A 19,568-nucleotide genomic window follows, 5' to 3' on the forward strand; every position below is an offset into this window, starting at 1 on the left:
TGCCTTCAAGCCAGAAGATCCATTAATTCAACTCAGGAAGAAGTCCCCTTCCCATTATGAAGGCTACCCTTCACTCTCACCTGACAATCTTGGGGCAAGGAATTCCTCTGTTATTTGCATTTGGTTGGAAGTGGAAGGATCCTAAATCCCTCCAAAACATTAATTACTTCTCAATCAAGTAACTATTACCGTACAGCAACCCACAGCTTCAATTCCATTCAGGATCCCCAAGTCAAAGTGGGATCCCAGATTGTGGCCCACTAGGGAGGTGGAGCCCAACTCATTATTCTTACAAGCTGCCCCCACCCCCCTTTAGTCAGGCAACATTATCTCTCTATTAGGACCTTAGAGAAGGCTAACTCCTCCCATCTGTTCAGGATCTTATAACACCAGTTGTTTAATTCTCACAACAGCCCTGTGAGGTTACAGAGAGGGAAGAAACATTTCTGGATGCAGAGTAAGATGCTCCTATTCTGTTCCAGACAAGGTTCCAGCTTCAGTGATATTGAGTCAGATAGAAGCTTCAGTGGCAGTTTCAGTGATTCCTGATTTCTTGGAGCTCACAGCCTGGGGTGGAGGTTGGGAGGAGGTTGTCAGACACCAGACACTTTCTGGTGGTATTATTGAACATCATAACAGAGGTTTAGTAAGTCTTCTAAGCTGGGCCCAAAGGAACGAGGGTGCTACTGGTGGGAAATAGAGTATCTGGGAAGTGAAGCAGGTTTGAGGGATCCAGCATGCATGGCAGTTAGGGGCTGCCCCTATTGCAGTGTGTGTTGGGGGGGATGAGTCTTCCCTCATTGGGGTCTATAATTAGCTCTGTCTTCCTCCCTGCCTTGCTCCAGAGGTTACAGGATGAAGATAGTGTCTCTGCTTCCCCTGAAATCAAGGTTTCCCTCTGGTGGATGTTCATCCCAAAGCTTTGGGAGTCAGGGCACAGAGAAAAAGAAAACTCAGAGGGCGTTTTTGTGAATTTCCAGCAGATTTGGAGGTTGAGTAATGTTGCATTTCCGGTAATGGCCAGCAGGGGCCGCCAACAGCTATCCAGAGGCAGCAGGGTAGCCAATAGCTATGCCGAGTCTGTCTTTTCTACACCCACCTGCTCTGGTTCCCCCCCCCTCCCCCGACCCTTGCAACACGCCAGAGTCTTGTTCTGGAAACCTTTTCTATTGGCTGTACCTCTTGGTAAAAAAAAAAGTTTGTAACTCTCTCAATACATGTATGTTTATATTTATATATGATTATATCTGTGCTGTTGAACTATTATGTACATTAAAAAATATTCACATACAGGAAAATAATTTTAAATTGATTACTTTAAACTATAAATAGAAGTTCCGATACTTTCTTACTACAAAATGCATCCCCACTTTGGAAATCACATTTCTAAAGGAAAAGCTGCACCTCCCCCTTGTCCCAGCCTCAACAGGGCATCCATACAGGTCGCTACGCCTCCCCTCCAGGACCAAATCAAACCCTCTCTGGAGGACCAAGTGTCCTTGCTCCCCTCACAACCCTATGACATCCTGAAACCCCCTCCACCACCGCCATCACCACCACCAGCCAGTCACAGGCCAGCCTGCCTCGTACCCACATCGGGTTGCTGATCTAGATGATAAAGCCTCAGAACCTCTCCCAGAAGCAGCCCCCTTGCCTTCCTCTCCCTTCCCTAACCATGGCCCAACACTAGCGCTTTACCCCGCCTCCTTGTTTTACTCCACCACAATCCCATGGGGTGGGAAGTCCTAGAATTAGACAATTTTGTGTTGAAATCCTGGTTTGGCTACATTGTATGTGTGTCCTAGGCCAGTTACATAACCTCTCTGAGCCTCAATGTCTTCATCTGTACAGTGGCGATAATAGCTCTATCTAGGGGAGGACAGATGTAGAGTGGCTGTCACAGTGCCAAGCACTAAGAAGGTGTTCCACAAATGTGGTTCCCTCCTAGGAGTCGGTCTGAGCAGGCTCTAGCTAAATGCCAGCTGAGCAGTGAGTGCTTAGTCTCCGTTTCTGGCTGGCTGATACACCCATAGCTGACCTCAGGTCCTCCTGGGGAAGGCAGGGTCCACCCCGGAGCTTCTGGAACCCCAGATATCTGCTGCAAGATAGCATGCCCTCTTCCTGCTGCTCACACCCACCAGTGGTATCTTGCCCAGCCCTATCTATGCCACCCGCTTCTCCTATCCTCCTCTCCCTCCAGTGCCCCCACTGAGGTGCCAAAAACTTTGCTGTGGGCACTCTGTAGGGGGCCAGGAACAGGCGGCCCATCATCAGCCCATGGACCAGCTTGCAGGAGACAGTGCAGACCACGGGAATGAGGAGCCCTACTAGCTGCCCCAATAGCCCACGTCCATTGCTGGAGACCCCCACAAGTCAACAGTACCTTGAGTGCCTCTGAAGACCCGGGACAGGGCAAGGAAGGGGACCCACAGATAAGGGAGGGGCCTGTGCGGGGCACTTGAGTTGCTAGTTTTCAACAGAAAGAAAAGAGAGAAGAGTGTCCCCACTTGAACTGGTGACTGCAGGAAGGCTGCAGGCGTGCACTCTGTGCTGCTTCCCACCCCTTTGCCTGGGCCAAGGGAACACTTACAGAGGGTTGGGACAGACAGAAGGGACAGGAACAGGAGAACACTGGGGTGACTTGCTGGGTGACTTCGGGCAAGTCACTGACCTGGGCTAACTATATCCACCTCACAGGCTCTATATAGGCCGGAGGGGATAACCCGTACAAAAGTGCTCGGTAAGCCATGGCAGGGGAGCCAGGGAATCTAGGGCATGCCCTGGCCATGTCCCCATCCTGGCAATGCAGAGAGGCCTCTGTCCCAGAGCAATTCTCCACCGGCTTCTGCTTCTACCACACAGCAGCTCCTCCCACATCCCTCCCCCCAGCCCTGCTTGACTCCAACTGCTGAGCTCCAAGCCTCACCCCCAGGATCTTCTGCTGCCCTCTGCATTGGGGTTTAGCCATCCTGGGCCCACCCTGTGCACTTCTCCTCTCTGAGGTGCCTGGGGGCAGAGCGGGGGGACCTCCTGCCCACCCCACAGGGGCTCTAAGCACTCTGGCTTCTTTGCTTTCAGTTCTCTGCCCTGAGGCACTGGTGTGGGAAGCAGGTGGGACCCTGAGAGAGAGAGAAGTCCAGGTCACCTGTGCCCTCAGGGATAGCATGTCCTCTTCCTGCAGCTCATACACCCATTAGTGGTATCTTGCCAGCCCTTCTCCAGGCCAGGTCATTGGGGAAGGGGTTGCTCTCTGACCCCCACCAGTACAGAGTGTGGAAAGGGCCAGGACCCCAAGCAGACTGGGAGTGGGTGGCTCCTGGGCAGCAGGCCTCAGGGTAGGTGTTGGAGGTGTGGGGGGAAGGGCATGGTCAGTGCTTATGGCAGGAACACCCCAGGCATCCCCTCTTCTGGCCATTCTCTACCCCCACCCAAGGGACCAGCACTAGGGCTGACAGAAAGAACTGCCCGGGTTGCAGTGTCCCCCAGGAGCTCCAGACTTTCCTGGGCAGACACCTGTGAGGTGTGCACGGGCACATGCAGACAGCGAGCGTGGCTCTAAGTGTGCCTGAAGCATGCGCGGGGATGTGTCGGTGGCTATGTGGCTATGTTTGTACACTTGTGTGCCTGTGAGGATGTGTGCACAGGTGCACATATGGGGTAGCACTATGCTATGCCTTTTCCCAAAGGCATCATGCCGGTAAGTGGTACGGCTGGGATTTGACCCCAGGTGACCTGGCCTCAGGCTCCACTGTATTTGCTGTGCCTCACTTCACAGGTACTATTAATAGCTTCATTTTAGATGAATTAACTGAAGGTCAGAGCAGATCAGTGATTTGCCCCACAGCACACAGCAAGCAAGTGACGAGCTAGGCTTGGTAGGTTTGGGGAGTAAAGAGATTTACTTCGCTTTCCATCAATTATTCTTTAATTTACAAAAATATAACTCACAAAAATGGCTGAACTTAAATAACATTTAAATGTGACCTAATTTAAGAGTCTGCATGTAATCATCATACATCAGCATTAAAATAAACACCTAGAAACAATTTGTAATCTTTCTGGCTAATCCTTAGCTGTTATTCATCACAGCTTAATTAATCTTGAATTTATCTAGACTTGATTAAAATACTTTCACTAATGCACCCTAAATCTTTTACTAATTGGCATCAGGCACTGGACTGGAGGACAGCTTAGCAGCTCCCAAGAGCAGCTGGCAGGGATGCCCTAATGCAAGAGCCTTCTGGCTCTCGGAGACCACCTTCCTCCTCCAGTGCAGAAAGCGTAGCCGTTTGGCCTTGATTTTCTCATCCGTAAAATGGGAGGTTAGAACATAGGGACTTGTTTACTAAATTCCCTTCCAACTCCATCAATCTGTGTATCTAAGAAGACAACTTCCCACTCTGCTCATAAAGGAGATAAATCTATTCTTTCCAACAGGGATTTACAAGAGGTGGCCTCTTGATAGATATTTCTTAAAATATTGATTATTCCACTCAGTAAATACCTATTCCCACTACTGTGAAGTCCTTTGAGGGCAGTGGCTGTATCTTTCTACCACTGTAACATCAGCACCCCCCGCAGTGCCTGCCATCAAATGGGCACTTAGTTAACACATGGTGCAGACTCTGGGGGCTGGGCCACATAACAGTAGTTTGGGAAGTTTCAGGTGATGCCAATGTACAACCAAGGCTGCAAAAAGGCGTGCGAGGGATCGTCAGCAGGAGATGTGGCCCATGGCCCTTGGGTGTTAGACTGGGGCTGGGGCATGCACAGGGGAGGACTGCTGAGAGGACCCCCGAGGTAGCTGTGGGCTTGGAAGGCACTCAGGGCAGGAAGAGCTGAGAGAACCCAGAACAGAGGGAGATGAATGAGCCCCTCAGAAGAAGGGAAGAGAAGAGGCCTCCAAGAACTGATGGCCCCATCCGTGCTCCTCGGTGCCTGCTCTGCGAAGGAGGCTTCTGATGGGTGCCTAAGGACCTGGGAACATAGAGAGGCAGATAATGCAGAAGCCCCGACCACACCCAGCTGGGGGCTCCATGGTCCCACTGTCCCTCACATAGCGTCTGAGAGCAGGGACAGAGCTGATATCATCAACAGGACTCAGCTCTGTCTCCTAACTCCAGGGAGATTGTCCTGTCCTTTAAAAGGGGCATATAAGAGCAGCTGATCAACATATGCGTAATAAAAGCCGTTTCTTTATGTGAATTTTTAATATAATACATATTGAACTTATAAACAGTACATATATATAATGTTTCATAAGACATTTTTATTAAATTAGTGGCAAATTTCTCGTTGCTTACCCTGGGTCTGATGTGAGGCCAACAACCCTTTGAAAGCCACCCCCATTTGGAGGGAGGAGGGGTGCTGGACAAAGGAAACATTAGTCATTTGTTAGTTTGTGATATGAGGAAGTGGGGTGATAACAGAGTTATCTTCCCCTTCCTCCTCGGTCTGGGGATTACAGGATAGAAGGGAGCCCCCTGGCAGCAAAACTTCAAAGAGTACAGATCCTCTTCTTCCTCCCTCCTCTCCCAGCACTGGCCTCAGAAGCCAGGCGAGGGGCATCTCACCACTGCTCACCCAGACGGTGAGGCCAGAACTGGACATCCCCCTCAGGCTGAATGCTGTCCAGGGTGGAGGGTTCTGTAGCAAACAGTTGTCTGTGTTATTTTATGAGAAAATGTACGTATCATGTTAAGCAATTAAATAGGTTATATTTGGAGCCCTCATTAGTAGATTAATATTAAAATAATAAGAATATAAATAATATCAACTTTAACAGAAGCTGGGGACAGAAATGCTGGTCTGAAAGTTACTGGCATTTTGTTTTTCAGAAAAAAATGAGGATCAGCTAACTGGTTCTTGCGCTGGTCTGGCCCAAGAGAGGCCTCAGTCAGTAAGAGTGCATGGAACAGATGGCGTAGCCCCTGTGGGAAACAGTCTGGCAGGTCCTCAGAAGGTTAAACAGAGAGTTATCATATGACCCAGCAATTCCACTCCTAGAGAAATGAAAACATACGTCCACACAAAACGTGTGCACAAATAATTATAGCAGTATTAGTCATAACGGCCAAAAAGTGGAAACAGACCAAATGTCTATCAACTGATGAGTGAATCAATAAAATGTGCTATATCCATACACTGGTGTATTACTCAGCTACAAGGGAATGTGTCTAGTAAAGAACTGAACCTTTCCCAGAGAGAGGCCTGGCCTTTGTCCCTTGTCTTCTGAGAATCTCTAAGCCTATGAAATGTCACACCTGATAAGAGTCGTTTTGTTTGCCCGGGGGGGCCTTCGGTCGCCCCAGGTAGTCTAACAATGTGCTGGGGGAGGGTGGGTCACATGGTATCATCTCAAATACTGGAGAAGCTGGATGGAGACAGATCAGCCATGTGGGCATCAACCATGCCTGTGTGAGGATCCCAAAAAACACTCTGGACACCAGGGCTCAGGTGAGCTTGCCTGGTTGGCAACACACATGCATGTTGTCACATATCATGGCTGGGAAAGGAATGGTATCCACAGTTCCACGGGAGAGGACAACTGGAAGCTTCATATTTAAAATTTTCCTGGACTCTGCCGTATGTGCCTGTCCCTTTGGCTGACTTTAAGCTGTATCCTTCAGCTGTAAGAAGCAATAACCATGAGCGTAACAGCTTGCAGTACATTCTGTGAGTCCTTCTAGCAAATTATGAACTCTAATGGTAGTCTTAGGAGCCCCCGAACTTGCAATTGATGTCAAAATTGAGGGTGGTCTTGGCACTGTCTTCGGGCCGATCCGTGGTGGACGTTTTCAGAGCAGCCTAACTTCAGCCTGTGGGCCCTGCACCGTCTCCTGAGCAAGCCTGAGCCAGCTGTGTAGCTCTCTCCCCGTCTCCTAACCATGTCCACCAATGAGAAAGCTAATTCACCAGCTGCACGCCCTACAAGGGTCAAGAACAAGGGAAGAGAGGTTAACTCGAAGCTCAGGAAGACTAAGAAGGAGGACCAGATGCTGAAAAGGAGAATTGTCAGCTCATTTCCTGACGCTGCTGCTTCTCCACTGCAGACAAATCACAACAACCAGGCCACTGCAAATTGGCCTGTTAAGGACATTGTCAAAGGCATAAATAGCAGCAATTTGGAAAGCCAGCTCCAAACTACTCAGGTTACGAGGAAACTGCTTTCTAGGGAAAAACAGCCACCCATAGACAACATAACCCGGGCTGGTTAGGTTCCAAAAGGCCTGTCCTTCATGCACAGAACCGATTGTAGTCCCTTCCAGTGTGGATCTGCTTGGACCCTCGCTAACATTGCTTCCAGGACATCAAAACAGACCAAGGCTGTAGTAGATGGAGCTGCTCTCGCAGCATTCATTTCCTTTTTCTTTTCTTTTTTTAAATATATCCTTATTGATTTCAGAGAGAGGAAAGGAGACGGAGAGAGAGAGATAGAAACATCAATGATGAGAGAGTCATTGATCGAGCCGGCAACCAGGCATGTGCCCTGACCGGAAATAGAACCTCGATCGCCTGGATCCTAGGCTGACGTTCAACCGCTGAGCCACGCCCGGCCGGGCCCAGCATTCATTTCTCTGTTGGCATCTCCCCCTGCTCACACCAGCAAACAAGCCGTGCGGGCTCCAGGAAACATCACAGGTGATGGTTCAGTTTTCCGAGACTTGGTTATCAAGTATGGTGCGGTTGGCCCACTGGTGGCTCTTCCTGCAGTCCCTGACACTTTCAAAGCTTTGTCGCAACAAGAATCCTGCACCCCCATTAGATGCTGTTGAGCAGATTCTTCCTGCTTTAGCGCATCTCCTGCATCATGCAGATCCAGAAGTATTAGCAGAGAGCCGCTGGGCCTTTTTCTATCTTACCGATGGTCCAAACGAATGGACTGAAATGGTTGTGAAAACAGGAGTTGTGCCCTAACTGTGAAGCTCCTAGGAGACACTGAATTGCCAACTGTGACTCTGGTGCTAAGAGCATAAAAAATATTGTCACAGCAACAGATGAACAGACTCAGGTTATAATAGATGTGGGAGCACTTGCTGTATTTCCAAGCCTGCTAACGAACTCCAAAACTAATATTCAGAATGAATGGACAATGTCAAACATCACAGCTGGCTGCCAGGACCAGATACAGTAAGTTGTGAGCCATGAATTAGTCCCATCCCGCATTGGTGTTCTCTCTCAGACTTTAGGACAGAAAAAGAAGCTGTATGGGCTGTGGTCAACTCTACAAGTGGTGGAGCTGTTGAACAGATTGTATATCTCATTCATTGGGGCACAAAAGAACCATTGATGAACCTCTTACCTGTGAAAGATACCAGAATTATTCTGATTATTCTGGATGCTATTTCAAAGATCTTTCAGGCTGCTGAGAAACTAGGTGAAACTGAGAAACTTAGTATGCTGATTGAAAAATGTGGAGGCTTGGACAAAATTAAAGCTCTACAAAACCATAACAATGAGTCTTTGTAGCTCCATTAAACTTGATTGAGAAATATTTCTCTGTAGAGGAAGAGCAAAATGTGCCAGAAACCACCTCTGAAGGCTATATGTTCCAAGTTCAGGGTGGCCCTCCTGGGAGTTTTAACTTTTAGATTGCACTGCTGAGGCATAAAGTTGTTTGTTGTGTATTGTGTTTGGTATAAGTTTGTCTTACTATTTCTCTACTAAAAACTCTTTTGAAATGTGGTTTGTTATTGTAGCACTTTTTACAGTGAAACTATACTTGAATAGTTCCAAACTGTACATATTGTCTGAAGCTTCTCCTCTCAATGGGTTTCTTATTTCTATGTGGAATTTCGTATCTTGCAATAGCCTGTAAATGAAGATTAAATTCTACCCTTTTCATTACTTAAAAAAAGAAGTGAGGGTGAACTTCTAAACTGTCTCTCTAATGTCACAGAACAACACATGCTACAACACATATGAACATTGAAAGCATGCTAAGTGAAAGAAGTCAGTCACAAAAGACCACATATCGTAGGATTGAATTTATATGGAATGTTTGGAATAGACAAATCTATATAGAAAATAGATTGCTGGTTGTCTAGGGCTAGGGGGAATGGGAGGTGACTGCTAAAGAATATGGGACCTTTATATTTAAATGTTCTTTAAAGAACATTCAAAATCTTCTAAAATTGATTGTGATGATGGTTGCTTAGCTCTGTGAACTACCAGAAACCACCGAATTGTACACTGTAAATGGGTGAATTGTATTGTATGTGAATTATTCTCTAAAAAATGTTTACCAAATAAAAAGGGAATGTATGGAATTGAAGCTCCTAGAAGAGGGACTTCGTTGCATTCACAGGTGTGTCCCCAGTGCCTGCAATCCCTCCAGGAGGACAGGTGTTCAATAAATACTGTGCAGTAAGTGTCAAGTAACTCCTGGAACTGAAGCAGGCCCCTGAGGACTCCCAGTCTGGAATTTCCCAGGCTACTCCTCTTTGCATAGACAAGAGCTCTTCTTAGAGCACCCTCATTCTGCTTTGGGGTCCAGCCAAAAGGCTTAGCCAAATCAGTTCAAAGCTTGTGGCCTAGAGGTGAGAGCAGGACAAAGGGCAATGGGTGAAGACATCAAGAAGATTAACTGTCTGGGCCCCAGGCCTCAGAACAGTCCCTCCAGCTGACCAAGGGTGAGCCCAAATCATCCAAGGAATTCCTTGAGACAAAGGTTTGAGTCTGAGGCTCTCACCCTCAGGGGCTGTGAGGAGGGACCCAGGCCTGGGACAAAGGGTACTGGACCCTCCCACCAAGCTCAGGAAGGAAGAACCAGGCTCAGGAACTGACTCCCTCCTTTCTCTCTGAGGCTCCCTCATTCCTCCTAGATGGCTTTGGCCCTAGCCGGGAGGTGATTTGCCCTGCCCTCCCTTATCCCACTTCAGAATGAGCAATAAAGTGAAATCCACACCCTGATGTACATTCTATTTCTCAGGCAAGACAGGCAACCTGTTCGCTCCATTAACCCCAGGCATCTATTCTATTCCAGGCACTGGGGAGTGTCCGTGGGACACAGAGTAAGTAAGGCACTGTTCTTTCTTCTCTCTTGGAGTCTGGTACAGGAGCCAGACGTGGGCATCAACTGGCAGAAGACATGATAAATGCCATCACAGCTACCTGAGCAGAGCAGGAGCCCCAGGAGCCCAGGGCAAGGCAAGAAGGGGGCCAGGGAGGCTTCACAGAAGAGGAATTGCCAGCACTGTGTCCCTAGTGGGATTTTGCCAGGCAGAGGAGTAGAAGCAGCTTATTTGACATAGAAGGAGCAGCGCGAGCAGAGGCTGGGGGGTGGGAGTGCAGGGCGCTCAGCAGACCACTGAGTCCAACAGGTGCGGGGCCAGTCAGACAAGTGCAGCGAGGGAGGAGCAGCAGCAGGAGACGTCGCTAAAGAGAAAGGGTGGGCACGCAAACATCCAGAACAGGGCCACGATCATCAGACTGTGGTCTGCCCTCACTGAGGAAAGACACAACTCAGCAATGAAACAGAACAAATGGCTAATACACCTAAGAACACAGAGAAATGTCAAAAACATTGTGCTGAGTGAAAGAAATCAGGCAGAAAAAGAACATATTGTTTGATGCCATTTATATGAAGTTCTAAAACCGGCAAAACTGATCCATAGAGATCAGATCAGTAGTTGCCTGGGGCCAGATGAGCTAGACAAGGGCAGGAGGGAACTTGCTGGGGTGATGGAAATGTTCTGTACCTTGACTGTGGGGTGGGTATCTGTTTGTCAAAACTCATTCAACTGGATACTTTAAATGGGCAAATTTTATTGTGTGTAAATTATACTTCTGTAAAGTTGATTTAATTTTTTTTTTTTTTTTTAAGGCTGAGATCAAATTGTTAAGGACTTTAAATGTCAAGCTAAGAAGTTTGGGTTCTCACAGCCAAAGCTGGAAGAGGGACATGTCATTTGAACTCTTTCAGGAATGGGGTGTCAGCATTGCACCCATGCCTAAGTGGAATAAATGATAGTCTGTTTGTTAGAATTTGGCGTACACTGGCCCCTAGAGCTCTCCTCCCACCTTGTACTGTGTAATTTTATCATAGGAATCTAATCTCTTTTCTGGAGATTCTTGGCTCTGTGGAAATGCAGTAATGGTCTTACTTGGCTACTGAGCCATCCCGTTAGCTTCAGTGGCATTGACACTGAGTTACTCCTTTCCCTGAGAAAGAAGTGGGGAGGGGGAAAGGGTGCATCCGGGAGTGGAGGGGCTCACACATGTTAATCACCTAGTAGGTGCCAGGAGCTGCCTGAAGGCTTCAGCTACATCATCCAACTCAGTCCTCACAGCAGCCCAGGCTATAGGTACAATCAGCTCCATTTCACAGATGAGGACACAGAGGCTCAGGGAACATAATGTCCCTTAATCAAGGTCACACAGTCAGGAAATGGTGGTAAGGATTCCTACCCAGAAGTCCCTGCTCTTCCTACCATGCCCCTTCTGGGGGTGAGATGGGTGTGATAAAGCATCAGCCCACATTTCATAACTTTGCTCCAGAAAAGCAGCAATGTTGAAGAGATAGATAGAAGGGCCCTGACAGGCCACACAGCCAAAGCTCTGTGACCTGAAGCAGCCCAAAGCCTGAGTTCATCATTCAGGCAGCCAAGACCCACCACCCTTCAGAAGGCTCTGCAGGTCAGCCATCAGGAGCTCCGAAGTGGCTAGGCAGGCCGAGGAAATCTCCAGGATGAGCAGTAGGGCCTGCACCTGAAGGGAGAAACCTCAACTTCACCCCCTCCCTATGCCAGCAGGCCTAGAGGCCAGGAATGAGTGCCGAGACCTCAGAGCAGCTCGACAGGGAAAGGAGGCACCCTGGATCCAGCTGGGTGGGAAGGCCTGGCCTCTCAGCATAGCCGCCCCCCACCAACTCTAAGAGCAGCCCCTGGGAAAAGTGAGGCACCCTCTCAACCTCAGTGACAATTCCTCCTTAGTATCTGTAGACTTGAAGCAAAAATTTACCCCACTCTCCAGTGCCTCCCGCCTCTGCCACCCACACCTCTGGGCCCCTGGCAGGGACTGTGCCCAGGTCAGGACAGCTAGCAGTTCATGTGCTTCCACCCCCACCCGCTCCCTGTTCCCAGCTCCCCAGTTATAACATGGGGGCAGGGTAAGAAGGCCAAGCTGGAGGTGGGACCTTAAAGGGAAAGAGAGATCTGAAGGACTATAAAGGGCCTCAGAGATCCTAGACCGAGACCCTTTCGCTGCACTGCTCTGCACCTGCCCAGCACCATGGTAATGTCTGGTGGCCCCTGTCAGCTGTCTTCTCCAGGATCTTGGGGATGGAGGCTAGAACCAACTACCCCTCCCCAAGGCATTAAGGGCAAGAAGGATTGAAGCCAGGGCAGCCCCCCTCTGCCAGTCCCATGGCCAGGACAGCTGCCAGGTTTTCCTGTCCCTACTTTGGGTGTTGGGGATGAAGGGATTTTTCTGGTCAAGAGAGCTGAGTGTCTCAGGGGCTGAGGGGGTGGGGGGGGAGTATCACATTTATGGGCATCATAATATTGTGAATTGCTGTGTGTGCCAGCACAGAATTCTCTGTGTATGACTAGGGGTGTGCATGTAGATATATGTAACTGTGTTGGTAGTCATTCATTTAACATGTAACTACTAAGTGTCAGGCACTGTTCTAGGTTCTTGTGATACATCAGTCAACAAAACAGGCAAAGATCCCAGCTATAATGGTGCTTACAAGGGTGGGGGGCCACTTAGGAGGGATAAAAACAATTTAAAGAAGCACAGAATATAGTAAGTTAGAAGGTGCAATGGAAGAAGTGGGTGGAGTAGAGCAAGATGAAAGGATGGGTTGCAATTTTATTTTATTTTATTTTTATTTCAGAGAGAGGAAGGGAGAGGGAGAGAGAGAAAAACATGGGTGTATCAACATCCCCCCCCCCCCACTTGCATGGCCCCTGCTGGGGATCAAGCAGCAACCTGGGCATGTGCCCTGACCGGGAATCTAAACGGTGACCTCTTGGTGCATGGGTCCACGCTCAACCAAAGCACAGGCCACACCCGCGGGGCTGGGTTGCAATTTTAAATAGGATGTCAGAGTAGGACCCACCGGAAGGTGAATTTTGAGCTGATACCTGAAGGGGAGGCGAGGAAGTTGGCCATGAAGATATCTGGAGAGTCTTCCAGGCAAAGAACAGCTTATCTAGCATTTATAAGGAGCAGCCAGGAGGCAGGAGAGGCTGGAGTGGGGTGAGTAGGGGCCAGTGAGGTTAGGGGGCTGACCAATGGCTCTGTGCCGTCCTCGTTGTCCATCTCAGGGCGTGTCTCACGGTCCATCCCCACGGTCCGGTTCGCCTGGTGCTTCGTGCGCCTCACTGTTCAAGTCCAGGGGCGCACCATTCGCCCTGGGTACCTGGATGTCCCTAACGGCGCTCGTGCACGTGTGTACACCACAGAGGCACACGGGTCCCGGGGTCCGAGCCCGCTGCGCCCCAGCTCGCCCGCCTCTCCAGGTACGGAGGGGGCTCACGCGGCTCTGTGTGCCCCGCCCCTGCAGACCCCCGCTCTGCGCTGCGTGTGCGCGCTGGCCCTGACCTACCTGGTGGCGCTGCTGCAGCGGCCCGAGGGCGCCCTGGGGGAGGAGCAGCAACTGCAGCAGCCGCGCGGGCCCAGGGCGGCCTTTTGGCTGAGCACCATCAGCCATTTCAACAAATACATAGACAAGCTCTTCAACCGCAGGTAGGCTGGCGGAGGGGCGAGCGGGAGGGGAGGCGCGGGGAGGAAATAGACGCCACCTGCCCCACCCCCACCCCGGGTATCGCAGCCCCACCTCTGCAAAGACGTGTTCTCCAGCTTGAAATCTAAGGACACCAATAAATCGAAAGACGTTCTAAACCCCAGGAAAACCGTGAACAACACAAAAGCCCCACCAGCGAACGCCACGAAAGTCCCACCAGCAAACGCCATCAAAGTCCCACCAGAAAATGCCATCAAAGTCCCACCAGAAAATGCCATCAAAGTCCCACCAGAAAACGCCATCAAAGTCCCACCAGAAAACGCCATCAAAGTTCCGCCAGCGAACACCACCAAAGTCCAATCGGCAAACGCCATCAAAGTCCCACCAGCAAATGCCACAAAAGTCCAATCGGCAAACGCCATCAAAGTCCCACCAGCGAACGCCACCAAAGTCCCACCAGCAAACGCAATCAAAGTCCCACCAGAAAACGCCATGGAAGTCCCACCAGCGAACGCCACGAAAGTCCAATCGGCAAACGCCATCAAAGTCCCACCAGCAACTGCCATCCAAGTCCCACCAGCAAACGCCACCAAAGTCCCACCAGCAAATGCGATGAAACCCCGTCCACCGAACTCCAAGAAATTCCTACTGCAGGACACCACGAAACCCTGACCATCAACCTCCTTCTAGGGAGAGCCTGGGCACAGCTGGCACCAGTCAGGGGCCTCGGGACTGGGGGCAGATTGGGCAGAAGCGAGAGGAAGACCTGGGGGGGCGGATACCTTCTCCAGGCTGGGCTTTCACCTCCAGATGCCCGGCTCAAGTCTCCCCACCCACCGATCTCCTTTATATTTTTTGTGAGAGGGTCCCTAACTCCTCCCACCTACCCCCCCGTGAAAACAGTAAAGAGAAATAGAATGTCTATTGCTTCCATGACTAATGTGGGCCCTGGACTGGAAGGGACCTACCTGTCCTTCAAGGGAGAGAGGACTCTGGAGCTCCTGCTGAGAAAAAGACCTCAGCTACAGGGGCGTCCCTGCCTCCTCCCTGCAACCCACCCACCTCACACACATACCGCACTGCCAGGGTTGGGACTCTCACCAACAGGGAGAACAGAGTGAGAGAAGTAGATTCCAGCAGCTGCAAAGGAGGGGCTTCAGCCAGACCCCCACCCCATGTTTCTACACAGAGCAGGGCAGTTTCCATGATAGCCCAGGACGTCAGTGTTCGTACAGGAACAAGCGACAGCAGTGCCTTTGCCTGCCCCTTAGTGTGCAGAGCATAAGGTCCTGCCTTTGCCTCCTGGACCCTCTCAGCCCCACTGGCAGTGAGCAGAGCAGGGGAAGGGCTGGGAGCCCAGCCAGGCCTGTCCCTGAGAAGCTGGTGAGAGGGTGTCACTATCCTCTGGGAGCTGATGGCCATCAGAGAGGCCTGGGCAGGGGCAGATCCAACTCATACGCAGCTGTGTCCTGAGTAGGGTCCTAATTCCTGACCCTGGGAAGTGTCTACATCTCTCCCTACTCAGAACCCCTCCCTGGGGTAGGACTTCAGGGTCCATCATCCAGACCCAAATTCAGATCTTCTGCTGAAATTAGCCCCCCTCCCAAATACCCCCTTGGACTTAAGAATCAGCCTGAGCCATGCATCTGTCTGGTAGCTGTATCCTCTCCAGCCCTTTGCCTTTTAGGGCCTGGTTCCACTTTCAGGTCATTTGCATGCACCAGACACAGCCAGGACTGGAGGGGAAACATGATGTGGTGTCATTACTGTGAGATCCGTGTGAGGTGCTGAGCCCAGGAAAGTGGATCCCTCATCCACCAAACCCACCAGCCCCCATCTCTGCAGGCAAAGCAAGTGAGGGAGGTAGGAGAAGCCATTCCAGGAACCAGAAAAGTTCTAATTCTCTCACTCCTCCTTCCCACCCCTACTCCCATGACTATCCCTTATCCACAGGTGCTCCTAGCCCAGGAAAAGGGGAGAGAGACAAGCTCCTCCTTGTCACACACACACCACCCCATCCCCACCTATTCAGGTACCTGAGAACGGCAAGGGCTAGGGAAGGCCACTGGGACCCACTGGGACTCCTCAGTGCGGGCCTCCCTGGAGCAGGATCCCTTTTGAGCCCTCCCAGAACTAGAGTGTGGAATCCGCAGATTAGCCTCCTCCCTGGAACCTGAACTCCCCCATGGCCTCCCCTCCTACAGTTGTTTGAAGAGCTCCTTTGCCCAGGAGTTCACAACCTCTCAGGACAAGTTCTTTCCAAATTTCTGGTTCTTCAAAGATATTTCCTATAGTCACCTAAAGCCTGCCTTCCAGAATCCCTTCCATGGGCCTCTACCCACTCCTCCCATGTTTGAAGAGCATGTTATCTCTCTGCCGTCTTCCCACATTTTCGTGGAAATATTTTCGTGGCTGCACCACAAGTCTGCCCCCAAAAAGCTCCCATTTGCTGAGCGCTTCCCTGGGTCAAGGGCCAAGCTAACTGTTTCACATGCATTACTTCATGTCATGCTCATTACAACCCTATCATTAACATTTTACAGATTTGCCATGTGAGGCTCGGAGAGGTTATATCCCTGCCCCAAAGCACACAGGCAGAACCTGGGTTCATCTGACTCTAACACTGATGCTGGATCCCTCTATGAGGATGCCGTCTGAGGCAGGACCCTGCACAAACTGTGGTACCTCTCTGAGCCTTGGTCTCAGAGGATAACAGTTATCATGCTCACAGGGTTGTTGGGAGGGTTAAATACCCTTGGCACACAGTAGGCTCCTTTTCCCAGTAATCTGCACATGACACCATCTCCACACCCCTCCCCTCCACAGTCCCCCTCCTCAGACCATGCTTCTGCTGAGCTGTGTATCCCCTTATGTGCTCCAACTGAACATGCGCAGTGGCCTGCCCGGTGGAGGGCAGCTCTGATGCCATTGGTGCAGCCGGTGACTTAGCACCAGCCATTCCTCTGGGCTGGGCTGTCACTCCTGCCCTCATGCCAAGGACACTAAACTGTAGGAAAGAATTGTGGGGGTACATTTTGGGACAAGGCTGTTATGGGGCCCATGATCAGGAGAGTGTAGGTGCTGAAATGGAAGATTCAAGCCCAAGACCGCCCCTTCCCTGACTTGCTGAGTGACCTTGGGGGAGTCCCTGTCCCCTCTGTGAAGTAGAGAGGATAAGCTGAATGGCTCTGATGACCCTGTAGATGTTCTGAATCATTCATAGCACCCTCCTTTCCCTTCTCCTCCTTCCCCTCCCCCTTTCTCTCCCAAACCTTTGGCTGCTCATGCCCCACCAAGGGTCCAGAGACACAGAGAGAGACTATGTCTTTGATTTGCTTTATTTAGCCTGTGTGGGAGCGGGGAGCAAGCTTTGGCCAGAGCCAAGCGCGTGGAGCGGAGAGCTGGGCCGGCACTGTCCTTGAGTGGGCAGAGGCAGGAGGTGGCATTACATATCCACCTGGCTGTGAGGAGAGGGCAGAACATGGCAGTGTGAGTGGGCAGTCCTCATACCCTCAGGAGACCTCAAGGTCAGCCCTAGGCCCCTGTTCTGCCCCCCACTCACCTCCACTGACCCCCCACCCCCATTTCAGCCCCAAGGAGCTGGCACACAGGACAGGGGATCAAACCTACCTGGGGACAGCTTTGTTGGGGAATTCCCACTCCAAGAAGTTCAGGGTATCTTCTTTGTCTCGTTTCCCATATCTGGGAGGGGAGAGGCAGCTGAGGCAAGCAAGCCCTGTGCCCAGGTGCCAGCCCACCTGCCTCATGCCTGCCAGGGGCACATGGGCCCAGGCCTGGTCCGTAGAGAGGTTCTGCTTTCCCAAGAACGTGGAAAGGCAGGGGGTGGGACCGCTCGCCCTCTCTCATACACACCTGGGCCTGGTCAGCATGTTGATGTATCTGCGGAGCTCAGCTGCATACTGGGCCATCTGCTCCGGTGTGGCGTTGTCTCCTGGGTACACTGGCTCCAGAGGGGCCCCCGAGGCACCCAGAGGTGACTGCAGCAACAAAGCCACACACGTGGACAGGAACAGCAGGGAGAGGCAGTGGCTTGCAGCAGCCATCTGAGGAGCAAGGAGTGGGAGGGGAGATGGAGGCAGAACAGAGCCCACCCACCCAGTCTCTTAGCCCATCACCTACTTCTCCAAGCCTGGGGACAAGAGGGCAGAGCAAAGAGCCTCTCAGACCTTATCACCCCACCTCCTAGACACTGCCTCAGAAAGTACAGACAACTCCTCTCATGAGCAGCCAGAGCTCAGCCAGGGCCTCAGAGGAGGTAGGGACATGGGGCAGGAGACACAGGACTCATGACATCCGGGGCCTGATGGCTCTGAGGAGGCAGATGTGGGGTAGGGGTTGGAGGGACAAGGTTGGTGGGAAGTAAGGGCACTCCTGCTCACCTACAAGGCAGGGCACACAGAATGAACTTGTGAACCAAAGGACAGAAATCAGTGGCCTGTGGGTCTGCTCCTCCATCCCCCACCAGGGATGGACATGCAGATACAGACGGTCACGGTCACACACATGGATCCCAATCACTCACAAGTTCAAAATCGCTCACACATTTGTGTTCACAGCCACCATCAACCACTCCCCACACACATTTTCAATCTTCTGGTCACAGACGGCTCTTCCAGGGTGACAAATTTGTCCAGATGTAGAGCCAGACCCACACAGGACCTCAGGCCTCTGGAGGCCCCCAGCCCTGCAAAGCATCAGCTGTTTCCCCACCTATCCCAGGCCTAGCCCCGGGGAGTCCCCCAAAGTCCCCCAGACCTTGGGGAAGGCTGAGCCCACTTACCCTGAGTCTTGAGCAAGCGAGCCCTGGACCAAGCCTGCCTTAGACTGGACGTGTCCCCTGCTGTCCGCCTTGCCCCTTTATAGCCCTCAGCCCCCAGAGTCCCCGCCTTCTGTCAGCCTCTCTCACTCCCCAGCCTTCACACCCCCTTCCCGCAGTCTCCCTGGTACCGCAGCGCCAGCCAGCTCCCTGAGGCCAGGGACAGGAGAGGCACAGGGCAGCGCTGTGAGAGCAGACTTAGCAGTGTAATGGGTAGAAGGGAACTACAGTAAGTCTCCTGCGGGCTCCCAGCTGCCTTTGGGCACCAAGAGCAGGTTTGGTTCAAGGAAGACAGGGTTCTGGGACCTCGGGATGAATGAAAGGTTCTGGCCTCAAGCCTTGGAACAGCACCCCTCCCAAGGATTAACTCAAAGCATCAAACAAATTCCCTCAGGGCAGAAGATTGAGGCTGGGGCTCTGAGACCGGGATGAGGGATGGAGACTCGGAACTTCCTTTCCAGTCTGTGATTAGACAAGGTGGAAGTGGGTGAGATGCCTCAGGTGACTAGGCAATGTGAGAAGGAGTGGGGGCCCAGCCCAGGAGAAACCCACTCTGGCTGGTGTGTAGGATGCAAAATTAGAACTGATGTGCCCGGGTTCAGAAGAAATGGGGGTGCCAATTTCTGGTGGTCACTGCAGAGCCCCCATTCCAGGGGAGTGATAAAAACCAGCATCATTTGTAAAGCCTTGAGTTTTCCAGAGTGCTCCCAGTTCAATCACCTCACTGAGTTCCTATAACATCCCATTATACAGACTCAGAAACTGAGGCTCAGAGCCATTAAGGCTGACATAATTAGTCAGTGGTAGTAGATTCAGGGTTTGAAATAAAGTCTAACTCCAAAATCTGGGCTCTTTTTTTCTAAGTGGGGTTGTCAAAGTTGTGCTATAATTTCCCATTTTTTGGCTGAGAAACATGAGGCTCACAGAGGTGAAGACACTTGCCCAAGATCACACAGCTGTCTAGGGCTCAAGTTCTGGCCTAGATTCCCAACCCCACCCAGGAGGCTCCGAATTGCCCCTGCTCTCTGTCCCTTCCCAACT

At 51.2% G+C, this 19,568-nt stretch overlaps 1 protein-coding gene and 1 pseudogene across 2 annotated transcripts; one reads left to right on the forward strand and one right to left on the reverse strand.

Moving 5' to 3' along the window:
• The first annotated feature begins 6,887 nt into the window (after window positions 1-6,887).
• LOC308568472 (importin subunit alpha-1-like) lies at window positions 6,888-8,591 on the forward strand (annotated as a pseudogene). Its single transcript has 2 exons — window positions 6,888-7,331; window positions 7,527-8,591. The product of its transcript is annotated as an importin subunit alpha-1-like (transcript).
• An 8,419-nt stretch (window positions 8,592-17,010) lies between these two features.
• Window positions 17,011-18,543, reverse strand: PPY (pancreatic polypeptide). Its single transcript, XM_081115958.1, has 4 exons — window positions 18,492-18,543; window positions 17,564-17,754; window positions 17,321-17,392; window positions 17,011-17,151 (listed from the first exon to the last, which is right to left on the reverse strand). Exons 2-4 carry the CDS (start codon window positions 17,752-17,754, stop codon window positions 17,136-17,138), a joined length of 279 nt encoding a protein of 92 aa, XP_080972084.1. The 5' UTR covers window positions 18,492-18,543; the 3' UTR covers window positions 17,011-17,135.
• Between the last annotated feature and the right edge of the window lie 1,025 nt (window positions 18,544-19,568).

This window comes from Miniopterus schreibersii (assembly GCF_964146895.1).
Source record: "Miniopterus schreibersii genome assembly, chromosome: 16".
Taxonomy (NCBI): Eukaryota; Metazoa; Chordata; class Mammalia; order Chiroptera; family Miniopteridae; genus Miniopterus; species Miniopterus schreibersii.

Bases quoted from the DNA above. Each gene is read 5' to 3' on its own strand.
- PPY (XM_081115958.1), bottom strand. From the start codon at position 17,754: ATGGCTGCTGCAAGCCACTGCCTCTCCCTGCTGTTCCTGTCCACGTGT. The intron at 17,393-17,563 runs GTGTGTATGAGA...CTCCCCTCCCAG, and splicing joins AACATGCTGACCAGGCCCAG to ATATGGGAAACGAGACAAAG.